The sequence below is a fragment of the Ochotona curzoniae genome, unplaced genomic scaffold (assembly GCF_017591425.1).
Source record: "Ochotona curzoniae isolate NIBS_2020 unplaced genomic scaffold, NIBS_Ocur_1.0 contig_523, whole genome shotgun sequence".
Classification (NCBI taxonomy): Eukaryota; Metazoa; Chordata; class Mammalia; order Lagomorpha; family Ochotonidae; genus Ochotona; species Ochotona curzoniae.
The window spans coordinates 8,737,704-8,750,470 of record NW_024466459.1 but is presented as its reverse complement, the minus strand read 5'-3'; the positions used below and the strand labels follow the sequence as shown (position 1 = coordinate 8,750,470).

At 62.8% G+C, this 12,767-nt stretch overlaps 2 protein-coding genes across 6 annotated transcripts in view; one reads left to right on the top strand and one right to left on the bottom strand.

The window, feature by feature from the left end:
• Positions 1–697: 697 nt before the first annotated feature.
• Positions 698–4,860, top strand: SPHK1 (sphingosine kinase 1). 3 transcript variants are annotated; one of them, XM_040989619.1, is made up of 6 exons: positions 698–1,006; positions 2,584–2,793; positions 3,077–3,226; positions 3,323–3,417; positions 3,510–3,625; positions 3,841–4,860. In XM_040989619.1, exons 1-6 carry the CDS (start codon positions 934–936, stop codon positions 4,625–4,627), a joined length of 1,431 nt encoding a protein of 476 aa, XP_040845553.1. In that variant the 5' UTR covers positions 698–933; the 3' UTR covers positions 4,628–4,860. The 3 variants fall into 3 exon arrangements, with proteins under 3 accessions (XP_040845553.1, XP_040845556.1, XP_040845554.1); XM_040989622.1 differs by lacking the exon at positions 698–1,006 and adding an exon at positions 1,659–1,913; XM_040989620.1 differs by lacking the exon at positions 698–1,006 and adding an exon at positions 1,950–2,265.
• A 1,098-nt stretch (positions 4,861–5,958) lies between these two features.
• The window catches only part of UBE2O (ubiquitin conjugating enzyme E2 O), a 43,127-nt gene continuing 36,318 nt past the window's right edge, over positions 5,959–12,767 (bottom strand). For 2 of the 3 annotated variants that reach the window (XM_040989617.1, XM_040989618.1), the window contains exons 13-18: positions 12,249–12,341; positions 10,911–11,607; positions 10,548–10,684; positions 7,847–8,050; positions 7,703–7,760; positions 5,959–7,596 (exon numbers count right to left, since the gene is read on the bottom strand). In XM_040989617.1, the coding sequence (XP_040845551.1) occupies positions 6,926–7,596; positions 7,703–7,760; positions 7,847–8,050; positions 10,548–10,684; positions 10,911–11,607; positions 12,249–12,341 (1,860 nt within the window). In that variant the 3' untranslated portion in view covers positions 5,959–6,925. The remainder of the gene's footprint in view (positions 7,597–7,702; positions 7,761–7,846; positions 8,051–10,547; positions 10,685–10,910; positions 11,608–12,248; positions 12,342–12,767) is intronic. The other variant, XM_040989616.1, reaches the window with a different exon arrangement.

Here is a 12,767-nt window from a genome sequence, read left to right as displayed (position 1 = left end):
CGCCGGATTCCCGGGCAGTGGGGGCAGGGGGCCGGGGTGCAGGACCGGAGTCTGCGGACGGGCGCCGGCCCGGGGGCGGGGGTGGAGCGGTGGGGCTGGCGACACCACTGCACCCCTCCTCCCTGAGTTCCTGGGGTCGCGGAGTTTCTCCACCCGTGAGCGCGTCGCTGAGTCACCACCTCGGCACTCGCTCGGGGCGCCCAGGACCCCAGCTGGGGCTGCCGGGGAGGGGGAGGCGCTCAAAGAAGCCAAGGCGGGTCCAAAGGACCACGTCTCCCATCCCATCCCACCCCACCCCCGCCACCGCACCCTGCCGGGAGACCCCCGAGGCTCGTCCTCTTGCCCCTTTCCCTCCACCCACTACCGAGAGTTAGGAAACGCGACCGGGCCGCCCGGGTCCTCGTGAACAGAAGGTGCCGTGGAGGCGTGCCCGAGGTCAGGGCGCCGCCCGGCTAATTGGCTCCGCGCTCGTCCCGGACCTGCCTCTTCTCCATTTAAGAAGCCATGAGCAGAAGCGCGTGTGCGCGGAGAGCGGGGCAGGTGCGCGCGCCGGGGCTCTCCGCAGCCGGGCTGGCTTGGGGACCTCCCCCCAATCCCTCTGCCTCCGAACAGGGGGTGAGGGGCTTGGCTTTTCCTATCCTTGACCCTTACCTGGCCCGCAGTCACCACGTCAGCTGTGGCAACTTCTTCCTCTCAGGCGCTGCAAATAACCCGGGCATTTCACTCGAGATTGTAGCGGGCACCTTCGGTCCCTCTCCGGGAGAAGTACAGCTCTCACACTGACACACGCGCCCCCGGCGGCCTCCACTAAGCGATAATTCCTGCGTGCTTTCGCAGCCTCGCGCTGGCCGCGGGGGACAGGGGTGGCCTCGGGGGCCACACCCGCCCAGCTTGGCGCTCTAATCGGGACCCGATCCCCGGGGCCCTGCCACGATGCCAGGCGCCTCACCGGCGGGTGACCAACGAGGACCTGGATCGCCCGCTGCGGGCAGCTGCTCTGGCCCAGGTGAGCCTCGATGGTGTCCCTTCCGGGGGCAAGGATCCCAACTTTTGAGCTTCTTAACGAGGCCCTCCCCTGCCCGCCTCCCTTTCCAGCTCGGAGCCTCCGTGGCTTTGTGGATGGTACGCCCGGCTGCCTCGGGCTCAGGGGCCAGGCTGCACACCGGGGTGCTAAAAATAACCTTCCTCGGAGAGTGCGGGGGTGGAAAAGCAAAGGACGCCCCGGGCGGCGGGAGATGCCCCGATCCGGATGAGGGGCACCTGGCAAGGATGTGGTCTCGAATTCCCGGGGCGTCAAGCGGGCTCCTTCATCCCTGCCTCCCGCGGCGTGAACTGGTCGCCACCCCTCGCCCAGGGCGGCGTCGAGGTGTCTCCCGGAGCGTGAAAGGGCGCGCGCCCGAAGCCCGTTTAGATGTTGTGCATCCAGGCAGGTTTTCTCCTGGTCCGCGTTGCGCGCACTCCATTTGGCGCTGCCGGCACAGGCTGCAGCCGCCGGGCGCCGCTAGCGGCCGGATGCTTCGCCCGCGTCTCCGCGCCGCTCCCGTTACAAGCGGCGGGGTGCAGAGTCGCGCCCCAGGAGCCCTAGCCAATAGGCCGCGCGTGACCCGGTCGTGTGCGCGGACAGTGATGGGGCTGGGCCGGGAAGGCCGAGTGGGCGCCGGGCTCCCTTGTGAGCTCCGGGAAGGCGGGGGCGTGGCCGGGCCGGCGCCCAGAGCCCTCCCAGCGCCGCGGCGCGCAGCAGCCAAGTTGGGCGGAAAGTTTGAGGCCAGAGGGAGCGAGCCCGCGAGTCTGTACCAGCCCGGAGCTCCACCTGCCGATCAGATGCGGGGCTGGGCCCTGGGCGAGAAGCGTTCCGCCCCAGGCCACTCCAGGGAACGGCAGTGGCTTCTCTCCAGGCAAACCGGACCGACTGGGTACGGCCTCCTGCGGCCGGTTGCTCCTGGAGGCCCGCCCCTCATCGGGCCCCAGGGAACTAGGCCACGCATCGTGAGGCCTTCGCGCCCAGTTGGCGCTGGGACGAGGGCAGGCGGCGGCAGGCTGCGCGGCCCAGGTTCAGCTGCTGGGGGGATCCGGACGCGGACCCCGTTGGAGCGGGGTCCTCGGAAGCGCGCGCGAGGCTGCAGCTGCTCGGGCTGAGGCAGGGAAGAGGCGAAGCAGCTGGCTGCGGGCGGGAATCCTCGCCCTAAACTTCCCGCTCCGTGATGACCGCTCAAGTTTTGGGATTTTTACGCAACTGGACTCCCCACCCTCTGGGATCCCCGCGGGGTGAGATGCTGAGCTGGTCGGAGCCAGGGAGCCACGGGGCTCTGACTCATCGGTGGCACCGGAAAAACTGAGACCCCAGAGAGGAAAGCCCCCCCAACTCAGGGCAGCGACCTTGGCCTCGGGGGTTGGGGGCTCAGGCCCATGACGGGGGCGCCCGAGGTGCCACCTGAGCTCTGCTCTCCGAACCTCCCAGGTTCCCTGCCCACGGACTGCGGACCGAGGCAGGGACACGAGGTCCCAGGCTCGGGGGCGCACCCGCCCGTCCCACCTGGGAGGAGCCGCGCGCAACTCGGGTCTCCAGCTCCTCTTCTCCTTCAGATGCAGCCGCCGCAGAGAATGACCCGGGGGGTCCTGCAGTTACGACTCGGTTCGGGGAGGGCGCGCCCCACAGCCGGCCCCGCGACGCCCGCCTGGACCGTGGCGATAAGGGGCTGAAGGCAGCAGAGACGGCGGCCGCCACGGGCAGCGCCCCTTCGGTGCAGGGCACGGCACTGCCGTGGGAGCCACAGGCCGAAGCTATGGATCCAGGTTTGTTACCGGCCTAGCTGGGGGCAGGCCGTAGGGGGATCCCCTCTTCCTCACCAGGAACGCACAGCGCCCAGCTGCTTGTACGAGAGGGCCTAGGGCTGCTCGGGATAAGACTCTTTCCTTCCGATCCCGCGAGGCCGGAACCGGGTAGGGAGGGACAACTAAAGGGGCGCCCCCACCCCGGGAGCCCGCGCCGACTGGGCAGGTTCACCGGGGTGGCGCGATCCCGTCCGGTCCCCCTAGCGGCCGACGAAGAACGCGGCGTCGGTTGGTTCCTCCGCAGCGAGCGGCCCCCGGGGTCTCCCCCGGCCCTGCCGCGTGTTGGTGCTGCTGAACCCGCGTGGTGGCAAGGGCAAGGCCCTGCAGCTCTTCCGCAGCCACGTGCAACCCCTGCTGGAGGAAGCCGAGGTCTCCTTCAAGCTGATGCTCACGGGTGAGTGATTCCCTGAGGCGGGGTGTGTGGGGTGCAAGGCACATCCCCTGAGAGCTATTCGTGGAACCCCTCAACCCCCACTCTCCCCCACTGCAGAGCGACGGAACCACGCGCGGGAGTTGGTGCGTGCGGAGGAGCTGGGTCGCTGGGACGCGCTGGTGGTCATGTCTGGAGATGGGCTGATGCACGAGGTGAGCCCACCTGCCACTGCCTCTCCGGGGTGCGGTGGGGCCACGGGCCGGTAGTGGCTGCTCAGAGCACTAGGGCGCTGCTGCACCCACAGGTGGTGAACGGGCTCATGGAGCGGGCCGACTGGGAGATCGCCATCCGCAAGCCCCTGTGCAGCCTTCCGGCAGGTTCTGGCAACGCGCTGGCAGCTTCCTTGAATCACTATGCCGGGTGAGAGCCCAGGGACCCAAGAGGAGTACTTTTCCCCTGGGCATCGCCTCCCCAAGACCCCGACCCAGGCCCTGAGGTTTTCTGAGTTCCGTTTCCACTTGGGCTGGGGGTCCCGGCTGCCTGCACCTGACTCCTCTCCTCCTCTGAGGAGCACTGTTGCTGGAGGAGGAAGGACAGGGCTCTGGTTTTTTGCCATCTGACTGTCTCCTCCACAGCTACGAGCAGGTGACCAACGAAGACCTCCTGACCAATTGCACCCGGCTGCTGTGCCGACGACTGCTGACGCCCATGAACCTGCTGTCGCTGCGCACAGCGTCCGGATTGCGTCTCTTCTCTGTGCTCAGCCTGGCCTGGGGCTTCATTGCCGATGTGGACCTGGAGAGCGAGAAGTACCGGTGCCTGGGGGAGATGCGTTTCACAGTGGGCACCTTTATGCGCCTGGCAGCCCTGCGTACCTACCATGGTCGCCTGGCCTACCTCCCCGCGGGACGGGCAGCCGCCTCCCAGACGCCCAGCTCGCCCGCTACAGCACGGCAGCAGGGCCCCATGGATGAGCACCTGGTGCCCCTGGAGGAGCCAGTGCCTGCCCACTGGACGGTGGTGCCCCATCAGGACTTTGTGCTGGTGCTGGCACTGCTGCACTCACACCTGGGCAGCGAGATGTTTGCAGCCCCCATGGGCCGCTGCGCGGCGGGCGTCATGCATCTCTTCTACATGCGGGCAGGTGTGTCCCGGGCCTCGCTGCTGCGCCTCTTCCTTGCCATGGAGAAGGGCAGGCACATGGAGCATGACTGCCCCTACTTGGTCCACGTGCCTGTGGTGGCCTTCCGCCTGGAGCCCAAGAACGGGGAGGGTGTGTTTGCTGTGGATGGGGAGCTGATGGTCAGCCAGGCCGTGCAGGGTCAGGTCCACCCCAACTCCTTCTGGGTGGTTAGTGACTGTGGGGGACCCCCTGCCAGCATGGGGCCCCCGCACAAGTCACCCCCTCAAGAGCCCTTGTGACTTTAGGGCACTGTGCCTTTGCGGCCGTCCCTCCTTCCCAGGACTTGGGTGTGTGCGTGTACACCACACTGCGCTGCGGGACTCCTGGAGGAGTGGGGAGGTGGTGGCTGTGTGCTTTGACAGACAGGCTCTGCCTGTCAAGAGCCACAAACTCAGCTGGCTGGGCCAGTTGCTGTGGGAGGCACTCCTGCTCGGAGAGCCCACCCTGTGAGTCAAACCTGAATAAAACGACATTTCCCACTCTGGTGGTTCTGTTCTAGGGACTGGGGGGAGGAAATGGGGTGCTGCAGGGGTGGGTTAGTAGAAGGACCATGTCTCTAAATTCAAGGCATGAGGGAAATGAGCGAGGGGTCCCGAAGAACTCTGAATGTTGGCTATGGGGACTCCTGGCTCCCCTTCCCCGTCCCATCTGCAGCTGTCCACAGTGTCCAAGGTGCAGCAAGGGGCAGTCTCCTGCATGCGAGGACAGTGACAGCCCGCCCGCCCCTGCCAGGAGCTGTGATGTCAGCCCAGCTCGCTCAGAATCTAGAGCCTGAGCCCGGGTCAGCTGCAGGCCCCTAGGGACTGCAAGCTGCTGACAGGCAGACACAGCTGCGCACTGACTTTTCAGGAAAACTCCAGCAGTGAGGAATGAACCCCGCCGAGAAGCACGAACAGTGACCCTCATGGCCCCTGAACCCTGGGAGTGGAAATCAAAGATGCCAGGGGCATGTGGACAAGGCAGGGGCAAGGTGCTATGCCCAGTGCTGCCTTTTCCCCCTACCCAGTTAGGGAAGCTGGGACCTTCTCTGGCTGGCCACGAGGTTCCTTTCCCAGGGGACGGACTGTTCCAGGTACAGATGTGTACACACACACACATACACAGGAAGGCAATAGAGCCCAAATGAATGGCAGAGGCAGATTTAATGGTGTCACCTTGTCTTGTTAATGAGCCAACCAGAAAAAAAAAAAAAGCAAGTTAAAAAAAAAAAGTTGAATCACACAGCACTTTATACAGATCGTATAAGCAGGAACCATTCACATCTCCACACAACGCGCTAGAAGCAGCCTCGCCGCTCATGGTGCCCCTGCAGACGGCCGTGCTCTGCGCCCCAGCCCCGGCCACCCCGGATCGCTCCTGCAGACGGCTGTGCTCTGCGCCCCAGCCCCCGGCCACCCAGCGGGCACAGCTGCCCCGTGGGCTTGGCTGCCCGGGGGCTCGGGGCTGGGGGGCAGGCGGGCTTGGCTGCCCGGGGCCCAGCGCACAGGTATGCAGCCACTTAAGGCTGACAAAACGCATCATGCTTTGGCTTTTTTTTTTGCCTTTTTTTTTTCTAATAAGAGTTAATATCTTTGCTTCTGAGATTTATTTTGTCCAACCTTAAATATTACATACATACACCAAAAATTACAGAGCTGCAGTGTACTCAACAGCTTTTTCAACCTGGAGCTTCACATTATCAAAAGCTTAGAAAACTTGGAAACCTCTGGGTCTGTCTCGGGGAGGTCCCAGCACTCACACGCACACTCCCTCTGGGGTTGAGCCTGCAGTCTGGAAGCCAAAGGCTGCCAGGGCCAGCTCACCAGGCCACCTCCCGATACTCCCGCCTGTGCCTCAGCTGTGTGCTGCTGCCCCAGCCTGTGGGGCTAAGATGCCACCTGCCACAGTCCACACTACATATGCCCCTGCCAGCTCCAGGCAGCACAGCAAGGCACCCCGAGCAGTCTGCGGGGGCCACCCCTCTCCTGCGTACGATCTTCCACCTCACCTGGTCCCAACCTCTCCAAGAGAGCCAGTCCAACAGGTCTAAGGGCTATAATGCAGTTAGCGGGCCAGGTGGCGCCAGGGGTCAGGGGCAGCAGCTACAGCTCCCTGGGGACAATGCCCATGTCGGGGGACAAGGGAGGACTTGGGACGTGGGGAGGCTACAGCGACTGCCGAGGTCAGTGGGGACCAGGGGAACTGCGGGGACAACCTACCCTTCATGCAAGGCACATCCACCCTCCCACTGGTCTGTGCCGGAGCCCAGCCCCAGGCCCCAGTAGCACGCCACCTCTGCCCTGGGAACAAGTGCTGGGACGCTCTGCCGGGGGCAGTGAGCGGAAAGCCTGCGGCAGGGTCCCACCTCGGCGCAAAGGAAACAGCAGCACCTCGAGACACTCCTGGCACTTCTGTGCCACGCTCACCCAGGGGGCGGGGCAGGGATTGGCACTGGGGGACATAGGGGACGGATGGGCAGGGGAGAGGCTGCAGGCGAGGGAGGGAGTGGGCAGCAGCTGGCCTCGCCCTCTGTGATGCACCTTCCTCTGGGCCTGGGGCTACTTGTCCTCTGTTACCTCAGGCAGGCCTGCCTCCAGCAGGGCTGCCCGGAACTGCGTCAGCACACCCCGGATGCTCTTGATGAAACCCTTCGAGAGCGGGAAGAGGGGGAAGCCGATGTCGGGGTAGCCACTCTTCTCAGGCAGGAAACTCCGGTAACTCTTTCTCCGTTTCTTTGGTTTAACGCTGGGTGGCACAGAGGCGTCTGGTGCCGTCCCCGGAGCCTGGTCTGTGGGGTCCCTGCTGGCCGAGGCCGGGCCCGGTGCGCCCCCCTCTGAGTCGGAGCCCTGCGAGGCCTCCCCAGGGGCCAGTCCCCCATCCTCGGGGTCCTCACGGCCCGAGTCTGAGAGCTCAGCCATGGTGGGGGGCTCCGGGGAGCCTTGGTCCTTGGGGACTCCGTTGGGCAGGCCTTGGGCCCTCTCCAGCAGCACGTGTGTCTCCAGCCAGGACTCAATGCGGCTCACCAGGCGCCAGCCGCCTGTGCTGAAGTGCTGTCGGATCTCCTGCTCGAAGACCTCGGGCGGCCGCCGCACCAGCTGCGTCATGGACTGCACCACGCGGATGAGCGCCATCTCGTTGTAGCAGCGGCTGTTCTCGTAGCCCTCCTGCAGGCCCCGGTCACTGTCGAAGCCGGCCTCATTGTAGTAGGGCTCGTTCACCAGGATCAGACCTGTGGGCAAGAACGCCTTACCTCAGGGGCGGCCAGTCCTTGCCTCACCTCGCCACCCCACCGCGGGCACGTCCAGGTAGCAAGCCCGCCACCAGTCCCACCGCACCTTGGATGGAGATGAGCACCTGCAGAAGGCTGGACTTGCTCGTCCACCTCTCTGTCCCCTACAACACAAACACAGTACTGTGGATGGACTCTGTCTCAGACCCCACCTGCCCCCCGCCAGCCAGGATGCTGGCTCCACACTCACCTTCCCGATCCAGGTGCCCAGCAGGCTGACGCACACCTTCCCGTTGTCATACAGGTTGGGGTTCAAGCGGCCACTGCACTGAGAGAGGTAGCAGAAGTGGGGGGGCACGGCCGGGTAGATGTTGGGGAGTTGGATGTCGAACAGGTAGAGGCCGTCCTCATAGGGGGTCCGTGTGGGGCCTTTGATGAGGGCGGAGAAGAGGTCCTGTGGGTGGAGGGGGTTGTGGTTGGAGGGGGCTCCAGGACTCGGACCAGGCCAGGGACAGAGCAATCCAGTGCCAGGATCTCTGCCCCAAGTGTGGGGTGGGAGCATATCACCCCAGGATGGCCTGAGGGGGCCTGCTGGAGACCACCAGAGGGGAGGTCAGTCCTCTGGGCACCTGCTGGCAGGGAGAGACCAGGAAAGTGCCTGTTGGGCGGAAGCTTCACACATACACACACACACTCTGCAGGGTCTTCCTGCCAGGCTCCAAGTGAGGCCTGGACACAATAGGCATACCTAGCAGAATGAGATGGCCAGATCTACAAAAATAACTTTTTAAAACTAAAAAACAGGACCCAGCACAATGGCTCAGTGGCTAAGTATTTGCCTTTTGGGTGCTGGGATCCAATATGGGCACTAGTTCATCTCCCAGCTGCTCCACTTCCCATCCAGCTCCCTGCCTGTGGCCTGGGAAAGCAGTCGAGGACGGCCCAAAGCCTTAGAGCCCTGTACCCATGTGGGAGACCTGGAGGAAGTGCCAGGCTCCGGACTTCAGATCAACTCAGCTCTGGCCACTTGGGGAGTGAACCAGTGAGCAGATGGAAGATCTTTGTCTCTCCTTCGCTCTGTAAATCTGCCTTTCCAATTAAAAACATTACTTATTGGGCCAGCGGTGTGGCCTAGTGGCTAAAGTCCTTGCCCTGAATGCACCGGGATCCCATATGGGCACTGGTTCTAATCCTGGTGGCTCACTGCCCATCCAGCTCCCTGCTTGTGGCCTGGGAAAGCAGTGGAGGACCACCCAAGGCCTTGGGACCCTGCCTCTGTGTGGGTGGAGGAAGTTCCTGGCTCCTGGCTTTGGATCAGAGCCTTACAGGCCATTATGCTCACTTGGGGAGTGAACCATTGAATGGAAGATCTTCCTCTCTGTCTCTCCTCATCTCTGTATATCTGCATTTCCAGTAAAAAAAAAAAAATCTTTCTAAAAATTTTAAAAATTAAACATTATTTATTTATTTATTTATTTATTACTGCAAAGTCAGATATACAGAAAGATGTTCCATGTCTGCTGGCTCACTCCCCAAGCAGCAGCCGCAGCTGAGCCAACCCCAAGCCAGGAGCTAGGAGCCTCTTCCAGTCTCCCACATGAGTGCAGGGTCCCAAGGCTCTGGGATGTCCTCAACTGCTTTCTCAGGCCACAAGCAGGGAGCTGGATGGGAGCAGGGTAGCCGGGACACGAACCAGCACCCATACGAAAGCCAGCACATGCAAAGTGAGGATACAGCTACTAGCCTATTGTGCCAAGCCAAGAATAATCTTTAAAAAAAATAAAACTCAAGAAGAGGACCCAGAGTGATGGCTCAGTGTCTAAATCCTCACCTTGCAAGCACTGGGATCCTGTATGGGCACCGGTTCATGTCCTGTGCCTCCACTTCCTGTCCAGCTCCCTAATGGTCTGCCAAAGCAGCAGAGGACGGCCTGTGTCCATGTGGGAGACTCAAAGGACGCTCCTGACTCCTGGCTTCAGAGGGGTTGAGCTTTGACAGCTGTGGCTACGTGGGGAGTGAATTGGTGGATAGACTGTTCTGTCTTTCCTTCTCTGTGTAAATCTGCCTTCCCAATAAAAATTTTAACAATAAGCCTTAAAACAAAAAAACATCATGAAGAAACAGTGTGCCCAGTTCCCTGCCCGGCCCTGGCTCTGCTGCCCCGTTCCCTGCCCGGCCCTGGCTCTGCTGCCCCGATCCCTGCCCGGCCCTGGCTCTGCTGCCCCGATCCCTGCCCGGCCCTGGCTCTGCTGCCCCAGGAGCTCCCCAGGGATCCGTGTGTTTCCGGAATAGGCCAGAGTCTAGCACCGTGCCTGGCTAGAAACAGAGGTCCAGAGACAGCTGCTAAGGGAAGGCAGCGGCTGACAGGACAGCCTGTTCCTCCCACGGCCTTTGGGAGACGGGACCCCAGAGCACCGGCCTGGCAGCAAAGGAGTGGGCACATAAGGCGGCCTGTGGCGGCCAGCTTCGCTGCATGAGCCACGCCACAGGAATCTGTGGGCAGGGCTTGCGCGTGGCCCCTGGAGCAAGAAAACGACCTGCTGATGTTGTCAGATAACTCTCTCGCGCCAAGAACAAGTCCCACCGAGAGATGGCGTCAGGGTGACACATGAGAACTGACAGCAGGAGGCTCGCGTCCGGGAGCAAGCCCACGCACTTGTGATGGCCACGGCCTTCGGAGCCGAGGCTGGCCACAGGCAGCTGCCATTCTGTGCATGGGGTTCCCTTCTGTGAAGAGGATCTGACTCCAGTAATAATTACAGAGGTAATTCCATGCCAATCTCTGGCGAGAGGTTGGAAGGCAGGCACTACGTGGCCCGACTGCTTGTGGCATGCCAGGTGCTTGCCAGCCCCGCAGGCCGTGCAGCTGCATGGCTCTGGGCCAGCCCACACCTGAATAAATCGCCCGTGAGCCCAGTCACCCGCCCACGCCACACCATCAGCCCACTTGCCATTCGGTCCTCAAAAGTCTTGACCATGATGCCGTCGGGCAGTGAGGTAGCCAGCAGCGCCATCTCCTTTCGCACTGTGCTGAAGAATTTCTTGGCTTCTGGTGGCTGGAACTCAATTTTCTTGAATGAGTGATTTGCTGCGGGGGCAGGGATGGGGAAAGAGTTAGTGCCTCATTCTAAAGGGACCCAACTTGCCTGCTGCCCCAGAATGGGGCCAGTGAGAGTGGTCTCCTGGTAACCCAGACAGCCTCCAGACACCCACCAGCCTCCCCATGGCTCCTGGGTGTGACCACACTGGGGACGCTGCTCCCCGCCAGGGCAGCAGCGGGGACGGGGCGGGCTGAGCGGGAGAGACTGACTCACAGGGCGCAGACTCCAGCACGGAGAAGACCTCGCCCTTGGCGCTGGTGAAGGTGACGCCGGGCTTGCCGCCACACTGCTGGCACAGCACCGGGGTCTCACTGGGCCACTCGGCCTTCACCGGGGACTGGCCCTCGGGCTTGTCCTCCTTGCGCTCGGCTTCCGCCATGGCCTCCATCTTCTCCTCCTCTGCAATGGCCACATTGTCCAAGGTCTTCTTGAGGTTCTCCTGCAGCTTCTTGATGTCGTCCAGGAACTTCTTCTCCCGTGTGGGCTTCTCGGGCTCCACGGTCGGGGAGGTGGGGGAGCCGGTGAGCAGCTGCTCCACCGTCATGTTCTTGAGGCTCTCCAGGATCTTGATGGCCTCCTTCAGCTCCCGGAAGCTCTTGGGGGGCCCGTCCTTGCTGGCCTTCTCCATCAGCCCTGCCATGGGCGTGGCCATGGCCACAGCGCCCTGGATGGCGGCCGTCGCAGCCTCTTCGCTAATCACCACCCCCTTGTCCTCCTCGGGTGCGGCTGGTTGCTCAGCGGGTGGGATGGGGGGCTCCTCTATCTTGGGGTGCTCATCTTCCACCAGCCCGTTGTCCGTCTCCCAGCTGTCGCTGTCATCCTCCCACTCATCCGAGGATGCCCCACTGGTGCTGCCTTCCACGGAATCATAGTCTGACTCCTCAATCTCTGACTCAATGTTGTACAGGTGCTGGGGGCAGAGAACGCAATGGGAATCCGCATGGAAGCCGCCACCCACCATGATCCTTACAGGCAGTGATCATGGGGCTTACCAGGCCTGGTGGTGGTTCCACCCTCCCCACCCCCTTTCTGCTCAGGACTCTCTGTGCTGGGGGTCCTAGGATTCTGAGAGCAGTCCACCTCAGCAGAACCAAAGTCCCAGTTGAGTCTGTTGTTGCCCAAGAGGGCTCCAGTCAGTTACAGGGTTGTGGAGGGAGAGCTGGCCAGGTCAGATCCTCTTCCCCTGCTGGGAACAACTGTCTAGATGAGGGGCCAAGCCCTTGTCTTCCCCGGCCTGGCCCACATAGACATCAGGGGCAGGAAGTTCCCCTCCGACAAGGGGACACCCACTCTTGTGCTCCACACCCAGCACAGCGGCTGGCACTGGCACTGAACATCCATCCCTTCACCCTGGGAGCTCGGTCCAAGTCCATATGCACCTGGCCTGTGGGCTGCACGCCCTCACGCGGTTCTGTGCAGGATGCCAGCCCTCCCTCCCTGCACTTCCTCTGGGATCTTATTAGGAAGGTCTGAGCCCGTCTCTGGTTCTTAGGGACCGGGGCAGCTAGCACCTGCAGCCCTGGCGGCCACAAGCACGGCTGAGTGTCTCACCTGGGGCAGGATGATGGTCTTGGAGTTGTCAGCCCACACCACCTCCACCTTGCTGCTGACGTCCACACGGGCCACTTGGCCCACCGACGGCTGCTGGGCAAAGGGGACGGGGTCAGGGGCAGCCTCCTGGGAAAGGCCAGGGCCAGTGCTACCGAAGGCTGCAGCAGTGGGCACAGCAGGACTTAGGACTAGGGAGCAGGACCTGTGGTGGCACCTGCCTATGGCTCAGGACTTCCGTGTGCTCGAGACCCCACTCACTCATGCATTCTGGTCTCTTGCCATTTGCAGAACAGTGCTTCCTGCCGCAGTACTTGGTCCCCACTCTTCCCTCACCTGGGATCTGCCCAAAGCTCCCCCAATTCCCCAGCTCTTCTGTACTCCACAGCATGCTCATGGGGATGGCAGTGGGGGACCCAGCCCCTCCAGGAGCTGTACCTACAGGGCCAAGGAGGGCCCATGGGGACAGACGGGGCTGAGCAGCAAAGCCACGCCGAACCAAGGGGACTTCCAGGTCGCACT

Coding starts and splice junctions, on each gene's coding strand:
- SPHK1 (XM_040989619.1), top strand. CDS start 934: ATGCCAGGCGCCTCACCGGCGGGTGACCAACGAGGACCTGGATCGCCC. Junction 1,007..2,583: donor GGGCAGCTGCTCTGGCCCAG/GTGAGCCTCGAT, acceptor CTTCTCCTTCAG/ATGCAGCCGCCGCAGAGAAT. Junction 2,794..3,076: donor GGCCGAAGCTATGGATCCAG/GTTTGTTACCGG, acceptor GTTCCTCCGCAG/CGAGCGGCCCCCGGGGTCTC.